The 20249-nt window shown below is 35.3% G+C and overlaps 3 protein-coding genes across 3 annotated transcripts; 1 reads left to right on the top strand and 2 right to left on the bottom strand.

Annotated features, from left to right (window-relative positions):
• Positions 1 to 621: 621 nt before the first annotated feature.
• Positions 622 to 4699, bottom strand: HELRODRAFT_114296 (hypothetical protein). Its single transcript, XM_009026464.1, has 6 exons — positions 4236 to 4699; positions 3695 to 3765; positions 2754 to 2891; positions 1971 to 2096; positions 1523 to 1768; positions 622 to 1205 (listed from the first exon to the last, which is right to left on the bottom strand). Exons 1-6 carry the CDS (start codon positions 4573 to 4575, stop codon positions 1020 to 1022), a joined length of 1107 nt encoding a protein of 368 aa, XP_009024712.1. The 5' UTR covers positions 4576 to 4699; the 3' UTR covers positions 622 to 1019.
• Positions 4700 to 5018: 319 nt separating this feature from the next.
• Positions 5019 to 6345, top strand: HELRODRAFT_178341 (hypothetical protein; the record flags this gene model as incomplete). Its single annotated transcript, XM_009026463.1, has 4 exons — positions 5019 to 5029; positions 5437 to 5579; positions 5808 to 5863; positions 6211 to 6345. 4 exons carry the CDS (start codon positions 5019 to 5021, stop codon positions 6343 to 6345), a joined length of 345 nt encoding a protein of 114 aa, XP_009024711.1.
• Positions 6346 to 6626: 281 nt separating this feature from the next.
• Positions 6627 to 18637, bottom strand: HELRODRAFT_193306 (hypothetical protein; the record flags this gene model as incomplete). The annotated part of the gene is made up of 18 exons (XM_009026462.1): positions 6627 to 7460; positions 7726 to 7800; positions 7971 to 8214; positions 8695 to 9090; positions 9329 to 9387; positions 9705 to 9870; positions 10474 to 10647; positions 13184 to 13410; positions 13791 to 14005; positions 14466 to 14605; positions 15194 to 15341; positions 15502 to 15611; positions 16344 to 16460; positions 16685 to 16901; positions 17053 to 17124; positions 17208 to 17307; positions 17431 to 17575; positions 18536 to 18637. The coding sequence occupies 18 exons, from the start codon at positions 18635 to 18637 to the stop codon at positions 7456 to 7458; spliced, it is 2712 nt and encodes a 903-aa protein (XP_009024710.1). The 3' UTR covers positions 6627 to 7455.
• Positions 18638 to 20249: the final 1612 nt, after the last annotated feature.

The raw sequence follows: 20249 nt of genomic DNA, 5'->3' as shown, positions 1-20249 counted from the left end.
AGGTGTTACAATGAACAAATGAAGAATAAGTCTGGTTGCAAATAGAATGGTCAAAAAATGACATCGATGAATGAATGAAAGAAACGAATGAATGAATGAATGGAGAAATAATAAACGAATGAATGAATGACTGATGAACATTTTTATATGTGTATAAACGACCGGACGATCGATTGATTGATTGAAAAAAAATGAATAACGAATTTCTGGATCTATCGATTGAATGATTAACTGAATGAATGAATTAATTAATTAATTTACGGTAATTAGCTCAATTATGCGACTTAAAATCGCCAGCAGAGCTTTTTAAGTCATCCTTTGAAAAAAAATTGAAAAAAAAGCAATACCAAAATTTAAACTACACACACACACACACACACACACACACACACACACACACAGAGAGAAAGACACGTAGCAAAAGCAAACGATTAAACGTCTCTTAAAACAATTCAACATGCAGAACTATGCCGAAGATTGCAGTAATATCATGTATCATTTAAGAAGAAAAAACATGCTCGCGCACCACACACACACACGCACACACACACACACACTTCAATTGTCAAATTTTTACAAATTAAAAATTCTTTTTTTACATAATTCACTCCAAAACAACATTTAGAACACAATAAATAGGTCATAAGATTTTCGCGTTGTTTACTGTAGTCCTATATCTGTCAATATGTGTTTGTGTGTGTCTGTGTGTGTGTGTCTGTTTGTGTGTGCGTGGGTGAGTGGTGTAGTTTTTACATTCGTTAACAAAAACCTTAACAAAATCACATCAACTCTCCAGAGCGCTAACAAGAAAAACAATTGCAATGAAAAAACCATCCTTAGCAACAGAAAGTAGTACTGGTACATATCAATTAACGTTATTATTGTTAATGTAATGACATCATTTTTTTAGCTGACATTAACGTACTTATTGAGATTAGTGATGTTACCATTATTATCATTGTTATTATAACCGTAGTGATGTGATGATTTCGTTGGTGAAACTACGTGTATCATAACCCTCAGACAACTAGTAACTTACTGTTGTCAGTGCTGGCAATAATTTCCATATTATTCTTATTGTAGTGCCCTATATAACCGTTGCTGATGCTATCACTGATGATGCTATTGATGTTGTGGCTGCTTTTTATCTCGTAAGAGGGTAGAACTGGTAGATGTTTCTTTTCTCTGTGCTGATCGTACTTGGCCTGCAGTGGTGTGCGTGTTTTTTTTTAGAAGTTTTTAAATATTAATTAAGAAAAAGAATGAAATCCAATAAGGGCAACAAAGAAATAATAACACGCAGCAACAACAACAACGACAACAACATAGAAATAAAAACCCAACAGCAACACAAACAACATCAAGCATGACAACAACATCAAGCACAGATGACAACCGAAACAACAACAACAACACAAACAACATCAACCATGACAACAACAGCAGCAAGGCAGACGACAACCGAAACAACAACACAAACAACATCAACCATGACAACAACAGCAGCAAGACAGACGACAACCTTATTATACAGCAGCACTCCAAATATGGCGGTCATCATCCCGACAACGTTGACAGCTGTAACTGGATTGCCCAAGACCAGAAGGGAAACTGAGATGACAGCTATACGCTTCGTGCAGTTAGCTACAGCGTAGCTCAGCGGCGTCACTAGAGCTATGATGGAAAAGGCTATGACATTCTGGGCAAAGTTGCAGAAGCCGTCTATGACAAGGAGGGCTATAAGTCTCGGTAGGTGCATGCTGTGCGACTGTTTGGGGCGGCGGTAGTAAAGGAATGAATTAGTGGATTGATGGATGGATTGATGGATATATGGACGGATGGATGGATGGATATATGGATGAGTAATTAAATAGATGAGTCACAGACAATAAACCAGACAGCCACACAGACAATAAACCAGACAGCCACACAGACAAAAAACCAGACAGCCACCCACACAGACAACTAACCAAACTAGTATCTTCAATAATCCTAGATAGGTCGTAAAAGACCCAGACGGGAAGAAACATGCAGCCAGCTATGATGGCAAGGGTAAAAAGTAGGGAAAATTCATGCAGCCCTACCTCTTTCAAACACTAAATCAGGTGGGTGATTCAACGGTTTAGTAATTCAGAGACACAGTAATCTAGTAAGCAATTCAGCAATCTAGTAGTTTAGCACTTCAGTAAGTTAGTGATTTTTCACTTAGGTAATTCGGTAATCTTAAATATATAAGTGTATATTGTGGTTAATTTATTCAACAGTGACTTATATAAAAGTGATTTTTAGTCAAGCAATTCAATGATGCTAGTTTGTAATGGTAGGTAGATTTCATAGTTTAACTATTCAGAAATGGAGTAATTTTATTATCTAGTAATTGTTTTCATTAAAAAGAGACAAGAAATTTACACTCCTCTGTAGTACATTTCTCCCTCTATCTTTTACCTCTCTCTCTCTCTCTCTCTCTTTCTCTCTCTCTTCTCTCTCTCTCTCTCTCTCTCTCTCTCTATCACTCCTCAACAGTTTAAGCAGCTGCACACACAAACAGAAAGGAAAAGAGGGAGAAAGAGAAAAAAGAACGAAAAAACAGAGAGAGAGAGATAGAGATAGAGAGTGAGAAACTTTAAGAATCTTCATGTGCAAAGCAACACTAACATTAAATAAAGACTAACATACTACACACATACTCACAAACATGAAAACAGGGTGAGAGAGAGAAGGAGAGAGTGAGAGAGAGAAATCCACCAACAAACCTTTTTAGAGAAAATATTCTGCAGAGCAAAGCCGATAGTTGAGACCAATGCACTAATAAGACCCAGCATATCGAAGGAAAGTTCAGTCAACGAGGCTATCACTACCCCAGATATTATTGGTACCAAGGATAAATAAATCTGGATAATTATAAAATGTAATTAACAATATTATAATTATAATTAGTACTATAACTACAATTATTATTTTAAAAATTGAAATAGTTATTATTTAGTAAGGGTCTTACAAACACCAGAATAGTTTCTTTAAAAATAAATTGAGATATGATGAGAAATGTAACAATACAAAAAATTATGAACAAACTAATATGCCTACACAAACACACACACATATAAACACACCCACATACACACACACACACACACACACACACACACACACACACACACATACATTCATACAGGTTCATACAGAATTGCACACATCCCAAAATAATAGATCTGTGGAAAACAGGTGGAAGTGGCAAACTGGCTTGGGCCTCGCCTAGGCGTCTTAGGAAGGGCAACAACAACAACAACATACATTCACACTAACATATTTACATTACATTCCTCAAGAAAGCAAATATAAATATGTAAATATGTCAAAAAACAATTATTATACACACATATATACGCACACACACATTTACCCACACACATACATACGCATACACGCACATACAAATTTTACTCAGACTTATCAATTATTATACACACATACACACATACATGCGCACACACACACATACGCACACACATACATACAAATTTTACGAAGGCTTAACAATATGTCACATTAACTAATCACTACAACAACCTGATACCATCAACATCTTTTCTTTCTGTTACAAATGTTATACAAACTCCTAAGCATCTGTCACAATTTTCAAACTTTTAAAAAAACCAAACAAAGAGACAAAAACATAGAAAACAAAAAACACCTTTTTGCTTTGTTTCTCTTTCAATATTATCCTAGATAAGATTACAGTAAAAAATGGCATCGTGGCTTTAACTGGGGGTTGAAAAATTATTTAATATAATTAAATGATGAAAAAATTTAAAAAAATAAACAAATTAATTAATTAAAGAATAGATAGAATAAATTCAATAACTGAATAAATAAATACATACACACAGACACACCAACACATACACACCAACACACTTCATTCAGTATATTCCACTTATATTAATTTAATTACTCTCCAACTGATGACAGATCAAATTACATTTAAAAGACTTTATTTTAGACAAAATTGAAAGGCAGAAAGAATGTAATGTCAATTAGAAAAAAATAAAGAATTGATTAGCAAACTAATTAATTAACTGAAAGAGAAAGAGTGAGAAAGAGAGAGAGAGAAAGAAAGAGACTGGAAAGAACAGCTTTAGAAGAAAAGACAATACTAGAGAAGGAGAGTGTATGTATATGTGTGTGTATTGTATGTGAAGAAAAGTAAGAGATAGAGCAGCAATGTAACCAACCTGTGTGGGCATAAGATACAGGAACCTTCCAGATACTGATGTGAGATGATACAGACGACACAAATTTCCCAAACGACAGTGGCAGGATGATTTGTAGCCAGTACTTCAGTGGGATATGATAGGGAATCCAGGATGTCTTCACGAAACTCTTCATCACCGGAATTAGGTAGACGGATATGGAAAGTAGTTGTACCATTGTGACCGTCATAGGGTACGGAAAGTCGCTAAGTACTAACTTCCCCACTACGCCCATGGCCGAACTGACCATGTACCAGAAAAGGCACAGACATATTATTTTCAGGACCTCGCGATATTTGGTGTGAAATAGTATCGCGAACATGATTTTTCATTTTTTTATGATTTGAAACGATATTTAAGAAAACAATAATTTATTTTATTAAACTCATCATTAGTCCTAGTGCTGAGACTACTGCTACCGTGTATGTTCATTCGCGTCAGCAAAGTGTTTAAAAGTGGACGATTATAATATAAACATTGGGCGCGTCTTTAGTTTAATAGTAAAAATATATTCTGCTTAAAATACAAATTAGATATTAAAATTTGTTCAATAAAGTAAACATGTTTTTTACTTTAAATATTGCAATTTATTTAATAAAACATAAAAATACAAACATTTATTTTGCCCTCTAAATTAAAAATACAATCCGAGATATTTATATATGGCGGACTGCTGTTAACCTTTCACTAATCTAATCCCTAACTTAAGTTTGTCATTTTAAAAAGTGAACATGACATCTTATCTCCAAGTTAAAGTTCTCTCCCATGGTCAGAGGGTCAGAAAACTTTACAAAGAGGCCCTGAGAAATCTTCAGTCATACTACACTTTCAGGCAAATAATTTTTTTATTTAAAATTTGTTTTGTTTGTTTTGTTTTAAATTTTTACAATAAAAATAATGATAATGTTTTTTCTAATTAAATTTTAATTTATCGTTTCGTTAGCTAGTAAGGTATAGTTAATGAGATTGTCTATATAAAATTCAGCTTGAGATTTATTTGTGATTTTATTGGAGAGTTATTTGCTGATTTGTGATTTATTTAAAAAAATTAAAAAAAAATAAAAACATCTTTTAAAAAATTAAATGTTATTAATAAAATGGGAAATCTTGTCTCATAATAAAAACTCAAAAATAAAATAAGTAGTTAATTAATCATTTTTTTTTCAATTACACACTTATACAGACATCTGTATAGATACGAGGCCGTCTTGTTGAGAGACAGATTCGATCAGAACAAGAATGAATGCGACATGGTGAAGGCCAAGCAGATGTTGGAAGATGGTGAAAAAGAACTCTTCGAAAATTTGCACCCCCAGCCATTCAAATGTAAGACAACTGTTTGGACAATTTACTGGATCATTCATTTTTACTTGTATTTGTAATAATAATAATAATCTGATTTTTAAATGTATTGCACAAATATCATATACAAACTTTGATGCTGCCTTAACAAAGGTATTGGTAGTAGAATATATTGATTAGTTTAATTTTTAATTTAATAATTATTAATTTTTGAAAATAACAAAAACTAAAAATTATTTTGTAAAAACCCAGTTCCAAACTCTCCTGGTGGGATAGCATTTGAAAGGGAGGTTTACTACCCAGATTGGGTTAGGGATCTTCTGTAACTGCTGCCACTACATCCTTCAATTATAATTATTTTAATAATTATCGTTATTTATTGTAGTATTCATCTACATTATTCATCATAATATTAAGCTTTTTATTGCATTTGCTGATAATTCTTTCTTAAATTTTTAGTAATTTCATCTTAACCTCTAATAATAACATCACCAGCACAGACACTCACTAACACATACACAAACAACGCCCACAAACACACACTTGCACCACGTATACAAACAGCAACACACAAATAGACTAAACGGGACACAAAAACCACACACAAACACACGCACGCACAACAATTAGATACACACACACCTACCACACACAGATGCTAGACATGTGGCATCCATTGGAAAGACTCCAATATCCGGAATATTTCAAAAAGCGCGAACAGAGGAAATTAGAATACATAGATAGGTGGGAGAAAAAGTATGGAAAGGCGGAGATGAATGACGGCCACTAAATAAATAATTTATTGATCACGTGATTGGCCGGTTGATTTTTGGTTGATAGGTTTTATTATGGAATTGACTTTTTGATTGACAGTTCGGGGGTAATTAACCAATTGATCATTTCGTTAATTGATTGGTTGGTTAATTGATCATTTGATTGGTTGGTCAATTGAATGGTTATTTGTTTAATTGGTGATTACAACGAAAGGACAACCAACCAATCAGATCATCAAAGGGGGAGAAATTAACTTTTTTTGAATGACTCTAGTTATGGTAATAGAAAACATTGAAAAAAAATACAAGACAGGCTCTTATTTTTTTTTCTTAAAAAAATTAACCAAAAAAATTAAAAAGACAAATGAATCAATAACAAAATAAATTAATATTAATTAATTAATTAATTGGGTAGGCTTAGAAAATCATAAAATATCACCATTCATCTAATATACAGAGGAAAAAATCGTTTACTTTAAAAAACTTTTTTACGCATAAAACTCAAAAACTATATATGAGTGTGTGTGTGTGAATGTGCGCGTGCGTGTGCGTATGTGTGTGCGTGCGTCAAAATAAAATTCCGAGCTTAACTTAAATAAGCGCTAACAAGGAATTAAAGGTAAAAAAAATAGTAGTAATATGTTTTAGCAGTTCACGTGCTTATGGTTAGTTATTCATTTGTGCGTGTGTGTGTATGTGTGTGTTTATCCATGTATATGTATATATATTTATTTATCATAAGACACTGTTTGATGTGACACAATAATAATTTTGAAAAAATAATGAAAATAAAAATTTAACATTCTTTAATAAAAACTATTTATCGTTTCAATAAAATATCCTTTCTATCGGTTAGTGTCAGTTAGCATCACCAATAACACTAATTAATTAGTTATTTATTTAATTAATATTTGCCGTCGTATAATGAAAATTATTTCATCAATGCGAAGACAGTCACAGATAATGGAAAATGAAATGTGAATGACAAAAGATATCAAAATATATGTATATATATAAAGCAGCGTGTGTGTTTGTGTATGTGTGTTTGTTTGTGTGTGTATTTCTTCCTTCTTTAAATTCAGATTTTAAATAGATGGAATCAAATTCAACACCCCTGGACAAGTTTCTTAATCTGCATAAATTTATATATGTGTATTTATTAATAGTAAACGAAATCTTCCCTTTAAAATGAGAGTTTAGTTTGGTACAGAAAACACATACAGACACACACACACACACGAACGAACACACACGTATTAATTCATATAGGCTCATCTGAAGACTTAGCTTCTGGTTTTGAATTCATAAAAAACACAGTAAAATTCAGCCACACAATCCATCAAAAACACACATACAAACACACACATACATACAAACACATACATACAGACACATACCATTACCATCAGCACTTCTACTGTTTGGCGTATGTCTGTGTGGCACGAACGGATCAAAATCACAAGAACCCATCACTGGAATAATTACCATTATAATTTATTTCACAACTATATTAATTTATTAAATAATTCAAACAATAAATTATAATTTATTATAATAATTATTATTTATTATAATAATTATAATTTATTATAATAATTATTATTATTTATTATAATTAATTATAACTATTGATCATAATTACTTTTCCTGGCAATCTCATCCTCATCAACTTCCTCAAAGTAGTGATGCGGTTTCAGACCCTGGCAAATCCTCTGCTCGAACGTCGGGCCCCCCCCTCCACCACTCCCTGGGCTTCCCCCACCACCCCCACAAACTTTGCAAGAGTCATGATGATTATGATGATGTTGTTGATGCAGATGTTGATGATAATGATGGTGGTGGTGGTGATGATTCATTAATCTTATTGGTTTCTTCATTGGAGAGCCCTTGAATGATGATTGAATGATGGATTGAATGATGGATTAATTGATGATTGAATAATTGATTGATGATTGATTGATGGATTGAATGATGGATTAATTGATGATTGAATGATTGATTGAATAATTGATTGATGATTGATTGATGGATTGAATGATGGATTAATTGATGATTGATTGAATAATTGATTGATGATTGATTGATGATTGATTTATTGTTATATATGTTATTTATGCAATATAAAAATTTGTCATATTTAACTTGACAATCGACCATTCAAAAACAAATACACAAAAATGAATACAAGCGCCAAAACAAGAATACGAACAAGCATACAAACACTAATATACAAACACAAATATACAAACACATACAAACATACTCGAGAACTCAAGAACAAATAAATAATCAACTTATCAAATAATCATTTTGGTCACAAGTTTGTACAAACACTTCACCGACAAATCAACAACCAACCAGCCAACCTGAGAACACATTTCAACCAGATTCCACTTGTGAACCTTTCTCTGGTCTTTAACGTTCTGCCAAAACTTTCGAATATCGTTACCTCTATAGCCACTACTACCGCCGCCGCTACTACTGCTGCTACTAAGGTGGCTATCATCACTACCATCGCTACTACTACTACTACTACCACCGGCATATTTATAGTTTTTGGCGCCAGAATCATTATCATCATCTCTGTCTAGACTCGTCTGCCTGTTTTGATGAAACTTCTGATAGCACATCATGACCCTGAGATTTTTGAGGGCGTTTTGGTAGGTGGGGTCAAGGGTCAAACATTCGGTGTAGTAGTTGATGGCTCCACTGACGTTGCCCAGCGCGGCCAGTAAGTTGCCCATGAAGAATAGCGAGTTAGGCTGAGTGTGCGCGCGTGTGTGTGTGTGAGTATTAGTGTGTGTGTGCGTTCGTAAGCATGTGGTATATTTCTATCGGTTGTTTGTTTGTTTGTTTGTCTGTTTTGTTCTACGTTGTGATGATAGTGTTGTGTTTTAGCATTGTTTAGGTTGATTGAGTATTTGTGGTTAAATTTTAACGGAGATTTTGGGAAAAGATTAAATAATTAGTTAGTTGAAAATGTGGTAAATCTAACAAGACCTCGTATTTATTGATAGCGAGGGCGTCTTTCATGACCTTGACCGCGTCCTTGACACGGCCTAATATAAAAATAAATATGACCCAATTAAGAAAGACGTCATATGACACGCAATGGGCATACTTAAACAAAAATATTTCAGAGGCGTTTCTCCATTTAACCATCAATAATTTTCGCACAATCAATCAATTAACCAAAACCAACCATTCAACTAATCAATCCATCAATCAATCAATCAATCAATCAATCCATCAATCAATCAACCAATCTACAAAACATCCAATAAAGCAACAAATCAACCAGCCGTCGACCAACCATCTAAAAAGTCAGTCGATCAAATTTCACATTCGTTAATTCAATTCCAAATCCCCAACCGACCTATGCGATAGAGGACATTGGCCAGATTGACAATGGACACATCTCTAAAATTGTTTGGAGCCTGATGCAGTGCATACCGAATGCACTCGATACTGTTCAGAGGATTTCCCATCACACGCCAAAATAAGCCCGCCATGTTGTAGAGGAGCCATGATGGGCCGATGTTCTGTTTTGGATGATTTGGTGTTGTTGTTGTTGATGGAAATCTTTCGTTTGTGGTTTCTGCTGCTATTGTTCGCTTGGTAATACAAACACCCACACACACACACACACACAAACACATACAGACGAACATGCATACACACACACACACAAACGTAAACAGACACACAAACACAGATATAAACACATACACACACAGACATAAACACACACAGGCAAACATACACACACACACGCATACACAAAGGCATACATACACACACACAGACACATACACACAAACGCGCCTTCTTTAGAGCAGTCAATATCCTCTGGCCGATCTCTTCGATGGTTGTTTCGAAATTAACTTCCTGTACCACGTACGACAGAAGAACCTATATAAGAGAAGATAACCAATAAAAAATTGAAAAAAAATGTATTCGAAGGATAGAAATTCTGTTAAAATAAGTTACAATTGAATTAGATCAAATATAATTATCCTCGTCATCATCGGCATCATAATCATCGTCACCACCATCATCATAATAAACGTCACCATCATCATCATAATCAACGTCACCATCATCATCACAATCATCGTCACCACAGTCATCATAATCATCGTCACCTCCTTCATGGCTGAATCTTCCAGCTTCACTCTCAGTTGAGCCCGGTCACGAACAGCCGACAGGTGATCGTACGTCTTGGAACCTTCCGGAAAATCGGCAGACGGTGACGACGACGATGACGAGCAGACCGGTGGGTACCAGGGGAAGGGGTGGGCCTGACCGATTTCTAGCCCCTGCGCGTGCCCCAGGATATTGGTGATGCTGTTTTGAGTGTATGACGTCACAATCGTCATCACATCACTATCACATACAACGCCATCATCATCATCATCATCATCGACACAAATATCATCATCGTCATCGATACAATCATCATTATCACCATCGCCGCCATCTTCACTAACTCAAAGCCCCTATTTTCTAAGGGTAGGAATACAGTTTGAAACTCGCTCCATGACGGATAGTGCTGGATGTTGCGTGTGCACTCGCCTTCAGTTGGCCAGTCGGTCGAGACGAACGGTTGGTTGATCTGTTTGGTTGTTCGATCGAGTGAATGAATGAATGAATGAGTGAATGAATGAATGGATGAATGAGTGAATGAATGAATGAATGATTGACTAAATGAATGATTTTACATTTGTACAAATTAATATGAAGTATTTTGAAAAAAATCACTAATGATCTAAACTGAAACGTTCATGTATCCATCATTCGTCAATTATCTCAGGTCTACAGATGAAAGAAATTGAAAGAGAGAGCTTTGAAAAAATTCTAAATCTCGATTCTGTGATTCTTATTCATTTCAAATGTTATTTTACATGGGATGATGTTACAAAAATATCAATTTAAATTTTTTTTTCAGGATTTTAGAATCATTTTTAAGCCATGATTGAGATTATTATTTTAAAAATACCAACAAAAGAATATATGTATGAACGAAATAATGGACGAACGAACAGACAAGTAAACGAACAAACGAGTGAACAAATGAATGAATTAATAGATGAATAAGTAAATGAACGAACGAACGAACGAACGAACAAACGAACGAATGAATAAATAGGAGCTATGACAGAGCTGATCAATAACAACACCACCACTGAATAATGAAAAACATTTTTTAAACGTGTGTGTGAGTGTGTGCACATTAAAATATATTCACACACACACCACACACACACACATCACACACACACACATACAACACCTACGCGCACACAACACACACGGCACACACCCACGCCACACAAATACACAGACACACGCAAACACACACACACGCATATACACACCTATAAACTCACACACACACGCATAAAAATATATTCATAGATAAATATATAAATGAAAAACCGAAATGTGAAACACGTGAAACATCAAAAAATCTGATGCAAACATATATGTATAACATATTTGTACACACACAGGCATTTATATAGATTATACATATACACATATACAAACACACCTAACATACATGCATACAACATACAAACACACAAACAATCAAATAGGCCAACACACCGACAGATAAATATCAATACATTTATATTTACGTACACCACACACACACACACACACACACACACACACACACACACACACACAGAGACAGACAGACCAAACAATCAAACAATCTAACTGTCAAGGTGTACTGTAGGACAGAAATATAACAGGTAAGCATTTTATATCTATGTATGTATGTATGTATGTATGTATGTATGTATGTATGTATGTATGTATGTATGTATGTATGTGTGTGTATGTGTATGTATTTATGTTTGTATAAATGTGTATTTACATGATGCAACATCATCATCTTGGCCATAATCATTATAGTCGTGTCATCATTTTAATCGTCATCCTACAAGCCAAATCGTCATGAGCAGCTGCATCATCATCATCATCATCTTCATCATCATTCTTTTCAGCAGTCAGCAAAAAACAACAACATCACCAACAACAACAACATCCCCAACAACAACAACATCACCAACAACAACATCACCAACAACAACAATAACAACAACAGAACTAACGATCCATAGTAATTAATAGACAGACCCCTAGATTATGGCACTTTCTTTTTATTTTGTATTTTGTTACCTATCTGACGTGGCGTCACACACACACACACACACCACACACACACACACACACACACACACACACACACACACATGTATATATATATATATATATATATATAATTATATAACTATATAATAAATATATATCATCATAAGCATGGGATGGAGAGAGCAGGTGGAGAAGGACAGGGTGAAAGCGGGGTTGCGTGATACTGAGGCGAGTGACAGATGTGGATGGAGTCGAGGGGTATTTCGGTTTCATCATAGGTAGCCAAACGGCAACCCCCGATCTCGGGGAAAATGCCGTCTAAACGTGTGTGTGTGTGTGTGTATAATAAATATATATATATATATAATTATATAACTATATAAATACAAACAGCCGAAAAAATAGTCTATTGGGTGAGACGCTTGGTTCTGCTGTCACAACGTACCTGGATTTGAATACAAAGCGATCCAGACTTAACACATGCAATGTGTGTGAATCATAGATTCGTGTGTGTGTGTGTGTGTGTGTGTGTGTGTGTGTGAATGTGTGTGTTGTTGATATCTCTAAGAATAATGAAAGAAGCCATCATGACAGGCAGAAACGTTACAAAATTGACAACAACAACAACAACAACATCAGCAACAACATCAGCAACAACATCAGCAGTAACAAACAACAACAACAACAAACCTTATAGATAGTGTTATGTTCATTGTTGATTTCATGCAGCCTATGTTGCAGAAGATCAGTGTAGTCGTGAATATTTTTGTTGTTGTTGTTGTTGTTCGGCGTTATTTTGAAGTGTTGCTGCTGTTTCGCAAAACCTGATTTATCATCATCCAAGTTGTTGTTGTTGGCAGCTGTTTTCATATCACCGGTTGAAGTTGATGTTGACGTTTGGGTATCTCTGCTGTTTCCTGTTGTAGTATTAGTTGTAGTAATAGTAGTAGTAGTAGTAGTAGTAGTAGTAGTAGTAGTAGTAGTAGTAGTAGTAGTAGTAGTTGCTGTTGTTCTTAGTGCCATAGATGTTCCCAGTTGCAACTAAACTTCCGTGACAATAACATAGCCGCCACGATATATTGTAATATCATGATAATACATGGCAATCATAGTCGACAGAAAGCATTCGAACCAGGTCATTAGGCTCTAACAACGACGCAAAACATGGCAAACACTCTACCGTCTGAGCTATACCCCGAATGATACAACCATCCACTCATTAATCACCTGTCATCTTCACATCACAAACATCAGATCGCAACCATCATTTTCACCATCAATGTTATCCTGATCTTACCAGTAGCAGCAGTAGCAGCAGTAGCAGCAGCTTCATTGCTGGTTGAGTGACGCTGCTGATGCTGTTGCTGCTGCGAGAGGATATCGTAGAAGAGTCTCTGCTTGATTCTCTCGTCCATGAAGGCTTGCTCGGTGATCAGCTTCCTGTGATGCTGCTGCCAAACTTCGTGCTTCTCCTGGTAGCGTTTCAGGTCTTCGAGAGTTTTCTGTAGAGATCTGTGTCATGTCAAGTCATGTCATGTGACGTCATGTAATGTCATGTCATGTGACATCATGTAATGTCATGTCATGTGATGTCATGTAATGTCATGTGATGTAATGTCAAGTCATGTGATGTCATGTAATGTCATGTGATGTAATGTCATGTCATGTGATGTCATGTCATGTGATGTCATGTGATGTGATGTCATGTCATGTGATGTGATGTCATGTCATGGGGTTGAAGCTGCTTCACTGGTCAGTTAGTTGGTCGGCTTGGTTGATTTTGATTGGTTAGCTGGCCGTGCGTGATAGGTCGGTTGGTTGGTTGGTCGGTTGATTATGATTAGTCAGTTTGTTGGTTGGTTGTTTGTTTGTCTGTTTACAAAAACAAACCAATAAGCAAATTGAACATAAAGAAAACAGACACACAGTCAGAGACATTCAGACAAACAGAGAAATAGACAGGCAAACAGACCTATGTTTATTCTCCAAAAGCAGTTCGAGTTTAGAATGACATAGAATGGCGTTCTTTCTAGCTATGGCCTCCTTGTTTGATTCGTTGATCCGAAAGGCATTTTCGTAGCAGGTTAGAGATTTGTTGAATTCAACTAGAACCTGAACGTGGTTGATTGGTTGGTTGATTTGATTGGTTGGTTGGTTGATTTGGTTAGTTGATTGATTGGTTGTTTGGTTGGTTCATTTCGTCTGTTTGATTGATTGGTTGAACGAACGAACGAACGAACGAACGAACAAACAAACAAACAAACAAAAAAACATTCAAACAAGCAAACATGAATAAATAAAATTTAAGGAGAAAATTTTTTACAACACGCACTAAAATAAGACATAATTTATATACAAAACTTAAAAAAAAACAAATAGATAGATAGATAGATACATACATAAAATAAAAATATCAACCGAAGTTTATTACCTTACCTCTTAAAAGTTTATCTCATTTATCAACACACACACACAAACATACACACACAAACACTCACTCTCACACACACATACACACACACACGCAAACACACACAGAGAACGTTTATAAATAAATAAACACTAACCTACGCGTCATACATACTTCATATACTTTTGCATACTACTGTGTATAGTAGTAAGCTCTCCTAGCCATTACCAAGAATCGATAATAATAATAACAACAAGAACAACAATAATAATAATAAAAATAATACTAACGGCATAGACGTTCCCGAGGGTGAAGTGGCAAGCCCCGCAGTAGTTGTTGGCGTCGAGGGCAGCGTGGAGGACCACAGCGGCATCTCTCGGCCAGTGCGACTGGTGCAGTACGTTCGCCAGACTCAATAGTGGAATGTCGCGAAATTGTCTGTCGTTCGTTGTCGTTGTTGTGGCGGTGGTCGCGATATTTGGTGGCCGTGGATGTCACTTCAGTCACTATCACCACCATCACCACCACCATCATCATCAACACTTCACCACCACCATCACCACCCCAACGTCATCACCATCATCATCATGATAACAACCTCGGGGCTAGGTGCAGAGCCCTCCTGAGACACTCGACAGCTTGGGAAGCGTTACCCCTCATGCGCCAGTAGTACGAAGCCATTGAGTAGTGTAGCCATGATGCTGGGTCCTAAGCGGATGTGCAGAGAATAAATGATTCGTGATTTAGGCAAATTAGGGGGAGATAATATGATGCCCATGATGCGTGATCATAATGAAAATGACGATGACGACAAGGATGACGTAAGAAAGAAAGAAAGAAAGAAAGAAAGAAAGAAAGAAAGAAAGAAAGAAGGAAGAAAGGAAGGAAGAAAGAAAGAAAGAAAAAAAAAGAAAGAAAGAAAGGAAGAAAGAAAGAAAGAAAGGAAGGAAGAAAGAAAGAAAGGGAGGAAGAAAGAAAGGGAGGAAGATCATATGAATGAAAACGACGAAAGCATTAGTGTAGAAATGGATGGTAGCGCCTGTGGTTGAATGCTTCTCAAATATTTCTGTCCCTCGTAGTACTCGCACATGCACAGAGACGACGAAAATTACTGCTGCATAGTTCATTTTGTTTACACATACAAATCAATAACTAACACACACACACACACACACACACACGCACACACACACACACACACGCACACACACACACGTAAAAGTGCGTATGCGTATATGTATACGAAAACATACCAAACATAAAGAGTGACGCGTGTCAACAAAAAATGCTCAAACATTTACACCCACACATAAACCACCACTCTCTCTCTCTCTCTCTCTCTCTATCTATCTATCTATCTCTATTTATCTATCACTATTTATCTATTATCTCTCTCCTTCTCTCTCTCTCTCTCTCTCACAAACACACACACAAACCCACAATTCTGAGCTGTTGGTCGAGGTAGGTAGCAAGTTGGTTCATGTCCTGAAATGATGGATACAACTCGCTCAGGTTCGATTCCTTCGGTATCGTTAGGTTATCCCGCTGCTTCATACTCTGCATTGAACATGATTATAACACATATGCTAGTAAATAGAAATGCAACGATCTTCGAGCGGCGAGATGGTTAAAGCTCTTGACAGTGCTGTTACAGAGATCGGGTACGATTCCAATGAGATTCCAGCCTGTCACATGCTATTGCATGTGTTGATAGATGTTGATATATCTTAGGAGCAATGAGCTGTTGATGTATCTTAGAATTAATAAAAAAAACCACGTACGTGCAAATGCTCAAAACTGTTTATACTATAATCCAGATGGTAGTACTGCGAACAATCCGGCACTACTTCCGCTCCTGATTTGTAACCCTCGTCGCCGTTGTTATTATCATTATTATTATTGTTATTATTATTATTATGATTCTTGTTATTATTGTTGTTGTTGTCGCTGGTTTTCTTGATTGATCGGTGTTGCTCAGGACTATTTGCTAGAAATGTTCTATAAATAAATTAAAATATATACATATATATATATATATATATATATATATATATATATATATATATATATATATATAATAACAAATAATAAATTGATTATAATTAATAATTTCTCGGATCAAAGTGACCGGGTTTGAATTCAAAGCGACCCGCGACGCCTAATGTTCGCCAACTCTAGCATAGCCTGGCTTAGTGTTGCGTAGTTTTTCTCTATATTATTGCTGTTGTTGATTAATAATACAATACAAATTATTATTATTATTAAAATAATTAATTATAGTTATAATTGAGATAATAATCTGACTCGAGCGAGATCCAAGTGCTGTCATACAGGTTGAAATGTATGAGAGGCTTGCCGGCCAGAATGCAGTTCTCGTCCAGGGCGTAGAAATCTTTCTCGAATTCTGTGGCGAGTGAAGATGTTGACGTGATGACGACGTTGTTGTTGTGGTGGTGGTGTGATGAAGTAGTGATGACGTGATGTTAGAGTAGTGAAACAAAGAACAAAGAATTCGAAACATCCTTACCATCGTCTTTTTCCTCCTGGCTCTCCATAAGAACCCGATGGTCAAGCAACTCCTTCTTTAAATTCTCGAGAACTTTGAAGCGTTGCTCTTGTTTCAGAAGGGCCATGACGTCATAGGGGCATTGTAGGTTGTATATGGAGTCGGGCTGTTGTTAACAATGACGTCATTGTTAATAATTACGACGCGGGCAGCAATGATGATAATGACTGCAACAACGTTGACAACAACAACAACAACAACAACAAAAACAATAACAACAAATGATGAAGATAGGATATTTATCAAGATCCTAACGCACTGTTGCCTTAAAATCGTTCAAGCGTGAAGTGCTTTTCAAAACTGACTATCACCCACGCACACACACGCACGCATACACACACACGCACGCACACTAACAGTACCACCATCATTGTTATAAAATCATTTGTTAATTCAGTCATCCATTTATTTATTTACCTGACCATCTATTTAATCAATGATGCATTAATACACGTACTCCGCAATTTGGCCATTCATTCTTTCATTCTTTCATTCATTCATTCATTCGTTCATTCATTTATTTATTCATTCGTTCTTTCGTTCATTCAATCATTCTCTTGACAAAAAATCTCATTTTTTAGTCTTTTTTCCTCAATCTCTCGTTCACCAAAATGACAGCTACGTAACCACTTGCAACATTCTCTAATAACAGCAATAACAGCAACAACAACAACAACAACAATAATAATAATAATAATAATAGTGAAAATAACAATAATAACAACACAAGTAACAGTAAGGTGGGCATATTGTAGTTAATCAATAAAGTATCTAGCAACACACTGTGACGATAATAATAAGGCAAGACAAGCAATCACCAGGAAAAAACTTGGGTAGCACATTTTCCACCACAATGCGACCTTTCAATGTTTATTTCTCCACCAAAAGTTAAAAAAAAAAAGATAAATTAATCGAGTTGTGGCAAACGAAATGCGTCAATAATTTTCCAAAGTGTCGTTCAGTCGGCATTTTTACGCTGTGTATCGATAATAATAATTTAAAAAAAAACAACGAAAAAGAAAATTAAAACAATTTCTAAAGCACCTTCCCAGCCAAGCTGATATACCTTTAACATCTGCAACTTGCTTGAAAAAATTCTGATAAAAAATAACTTCATAACGGAGTAACAAAGCAGACGAACTTTTTGTGAATTTCCCATATAATGCATGGATATATGGGTATATATCCATATTATAAATATGGATATATATATAATATAGATATATATCCATATTCTATATATATATATTGGTATGTATATAATATATATATAATATTGATGGATATACATCCATATTATATATATATTCATATCTATATCTGAGTATATCTATTATCTACTCATGGTATTTTTTGGAAGCCAAGTTTTTCCTAAAAACGAACGCAGATGGTAGTGTTTGATGGTTGATAGTCGATAAACAATAGGATAGATGATGATAGTGACTCCTAAAAGGTTAGCGAGATGAGAGGAGCAGGGTCAAGGCCGTGGATGAGAAACATGGACTTGGGGACAAGAAAGTGGGCCGGCCGTATGAATTTTAGCCTATTATTACGTTGGTGAATGAAAAAATTTTAGAATAATACTTTTCACCTGGTAACAACACGCAACAACCCACATGAAAACGAAAAATAGATTTTTCATCATTCAAAAAACTCTCCTCGCAATTGCGTTATTAGGATGAAAAAAAAATGTAACCAATGCAACAGGCGTAATTAAATTACACATCACTTAGAGACGATAACATCATCAATGCAATCATCGTCATCATCATCAAGACAATCATCATCATCATAATAAAGAAGGCAATCATCATCATCATCATCATCAACAACAACAACAACAAGGCAATCATCGTCGTCGTCGTCACCGCCGTAATCATCATCATCATCAAAACCTCCCTTCTTTGTGTTATTATTATTTTACAGTTGACAGGGCAAACACAAATAAGGAGGTGCTGGGTGTAATGCTGTTTAAATCATCCATCCATGCATCTCTTTTCTTTTTTTTTTCTCTCACACTCTATTCCCCCCCCCCCCTCTCTCTCTCTCTTTCTCCTAATCTCTGGCTTGCACTATTTATCTCATCCGTTTTTAAATATTAAACGTTCGATTTTTTCATTCCTCTCTTTATCTCTCTCTCTACTTTTTAAACAGCAGCAGTCGAACTTAACAGTAATGTAACCGCTATCAAACAAACAACAAATACGAACAAGCATTGTTGTTTGTTTGTTGTTACTATAGCATCTGTCACATCATTTTTTAGTAGCCACATCGTCTTATTTTCCCTCTTTCTCTCTCTCTCTCCCTCTCTCTCTCCCTCGCATAATACTCACACAAAAACCCAACAATCTATCAGATTTTTAACTATAAGTAAGCCGTCATTTTTTGTTTAGTATTCATTGAAAGAGGTTTTGGGATCTTTTATCACATTTTGATGAACAAATGAAGGAATTAAGCAATTACAATCATTTAAAATTAATTAGTTTTCTAATTTTGAATGAATGAACGAATGAATGAAACAATTAATTTAACATAGGGAAAATTAATTAATTGATTAATTATAATTAATTAGTTCATTAATTTTGGATGAATGAACGAAGAAATGAAAGATAATTAAATAAATAAATAAATGTTATCTGTCTATTAGTTAGCAAACAGATCAAATACATAAACCACAGAAAAAAACAACTGACAATTCAAAAATAGCACATCACTTAAGAAAAACATCACAAAAACAGCCAACCAATCAAAAACAGCCTAGCACACAGAAAAAAAAACCC

This window comes from Helobdella robusta (genome assembly GCF_000326865.2).
Source record: "Helobdella robusta unplaced genomic scaffold HELROscaffold_47, whole genome shotgun sequence".
Classification (NCBI taxonomy): domain Eukaryota; kingdom Metazoa; phylum Annelida; class Clitellata; order Rhynchobdellida; family Glossiphoniidae; genus Helobdella; species Helobdella robusta.
This window is presented reverse-complemented; position numbering and strand designations above follow the sequence as displayed.

Coding starts and splice junctions, on each gene's coding strand:
- HELRODRAFT_114296 (XM_009026464.1), bottom strand. CDS start 4,575: ATGTTCGCGATACTATTTCACACCAAATATCGCGAGGTCCTGAAAATA. Junction 2,892..3,694: donor AAGAGAAACAAAGCAAAAAG/GTGTTTTTTGTT, acceptor ATAATTATCCAG/ATTTATTTATCCTTGGTACC. Junction 1,206..1,522: donor GAGTGCTGCTGTATAATAAG/GTTGTCGTCTGT, acceptor ACACCACTGCAG/GCCAAGTACGATCAGCACAG.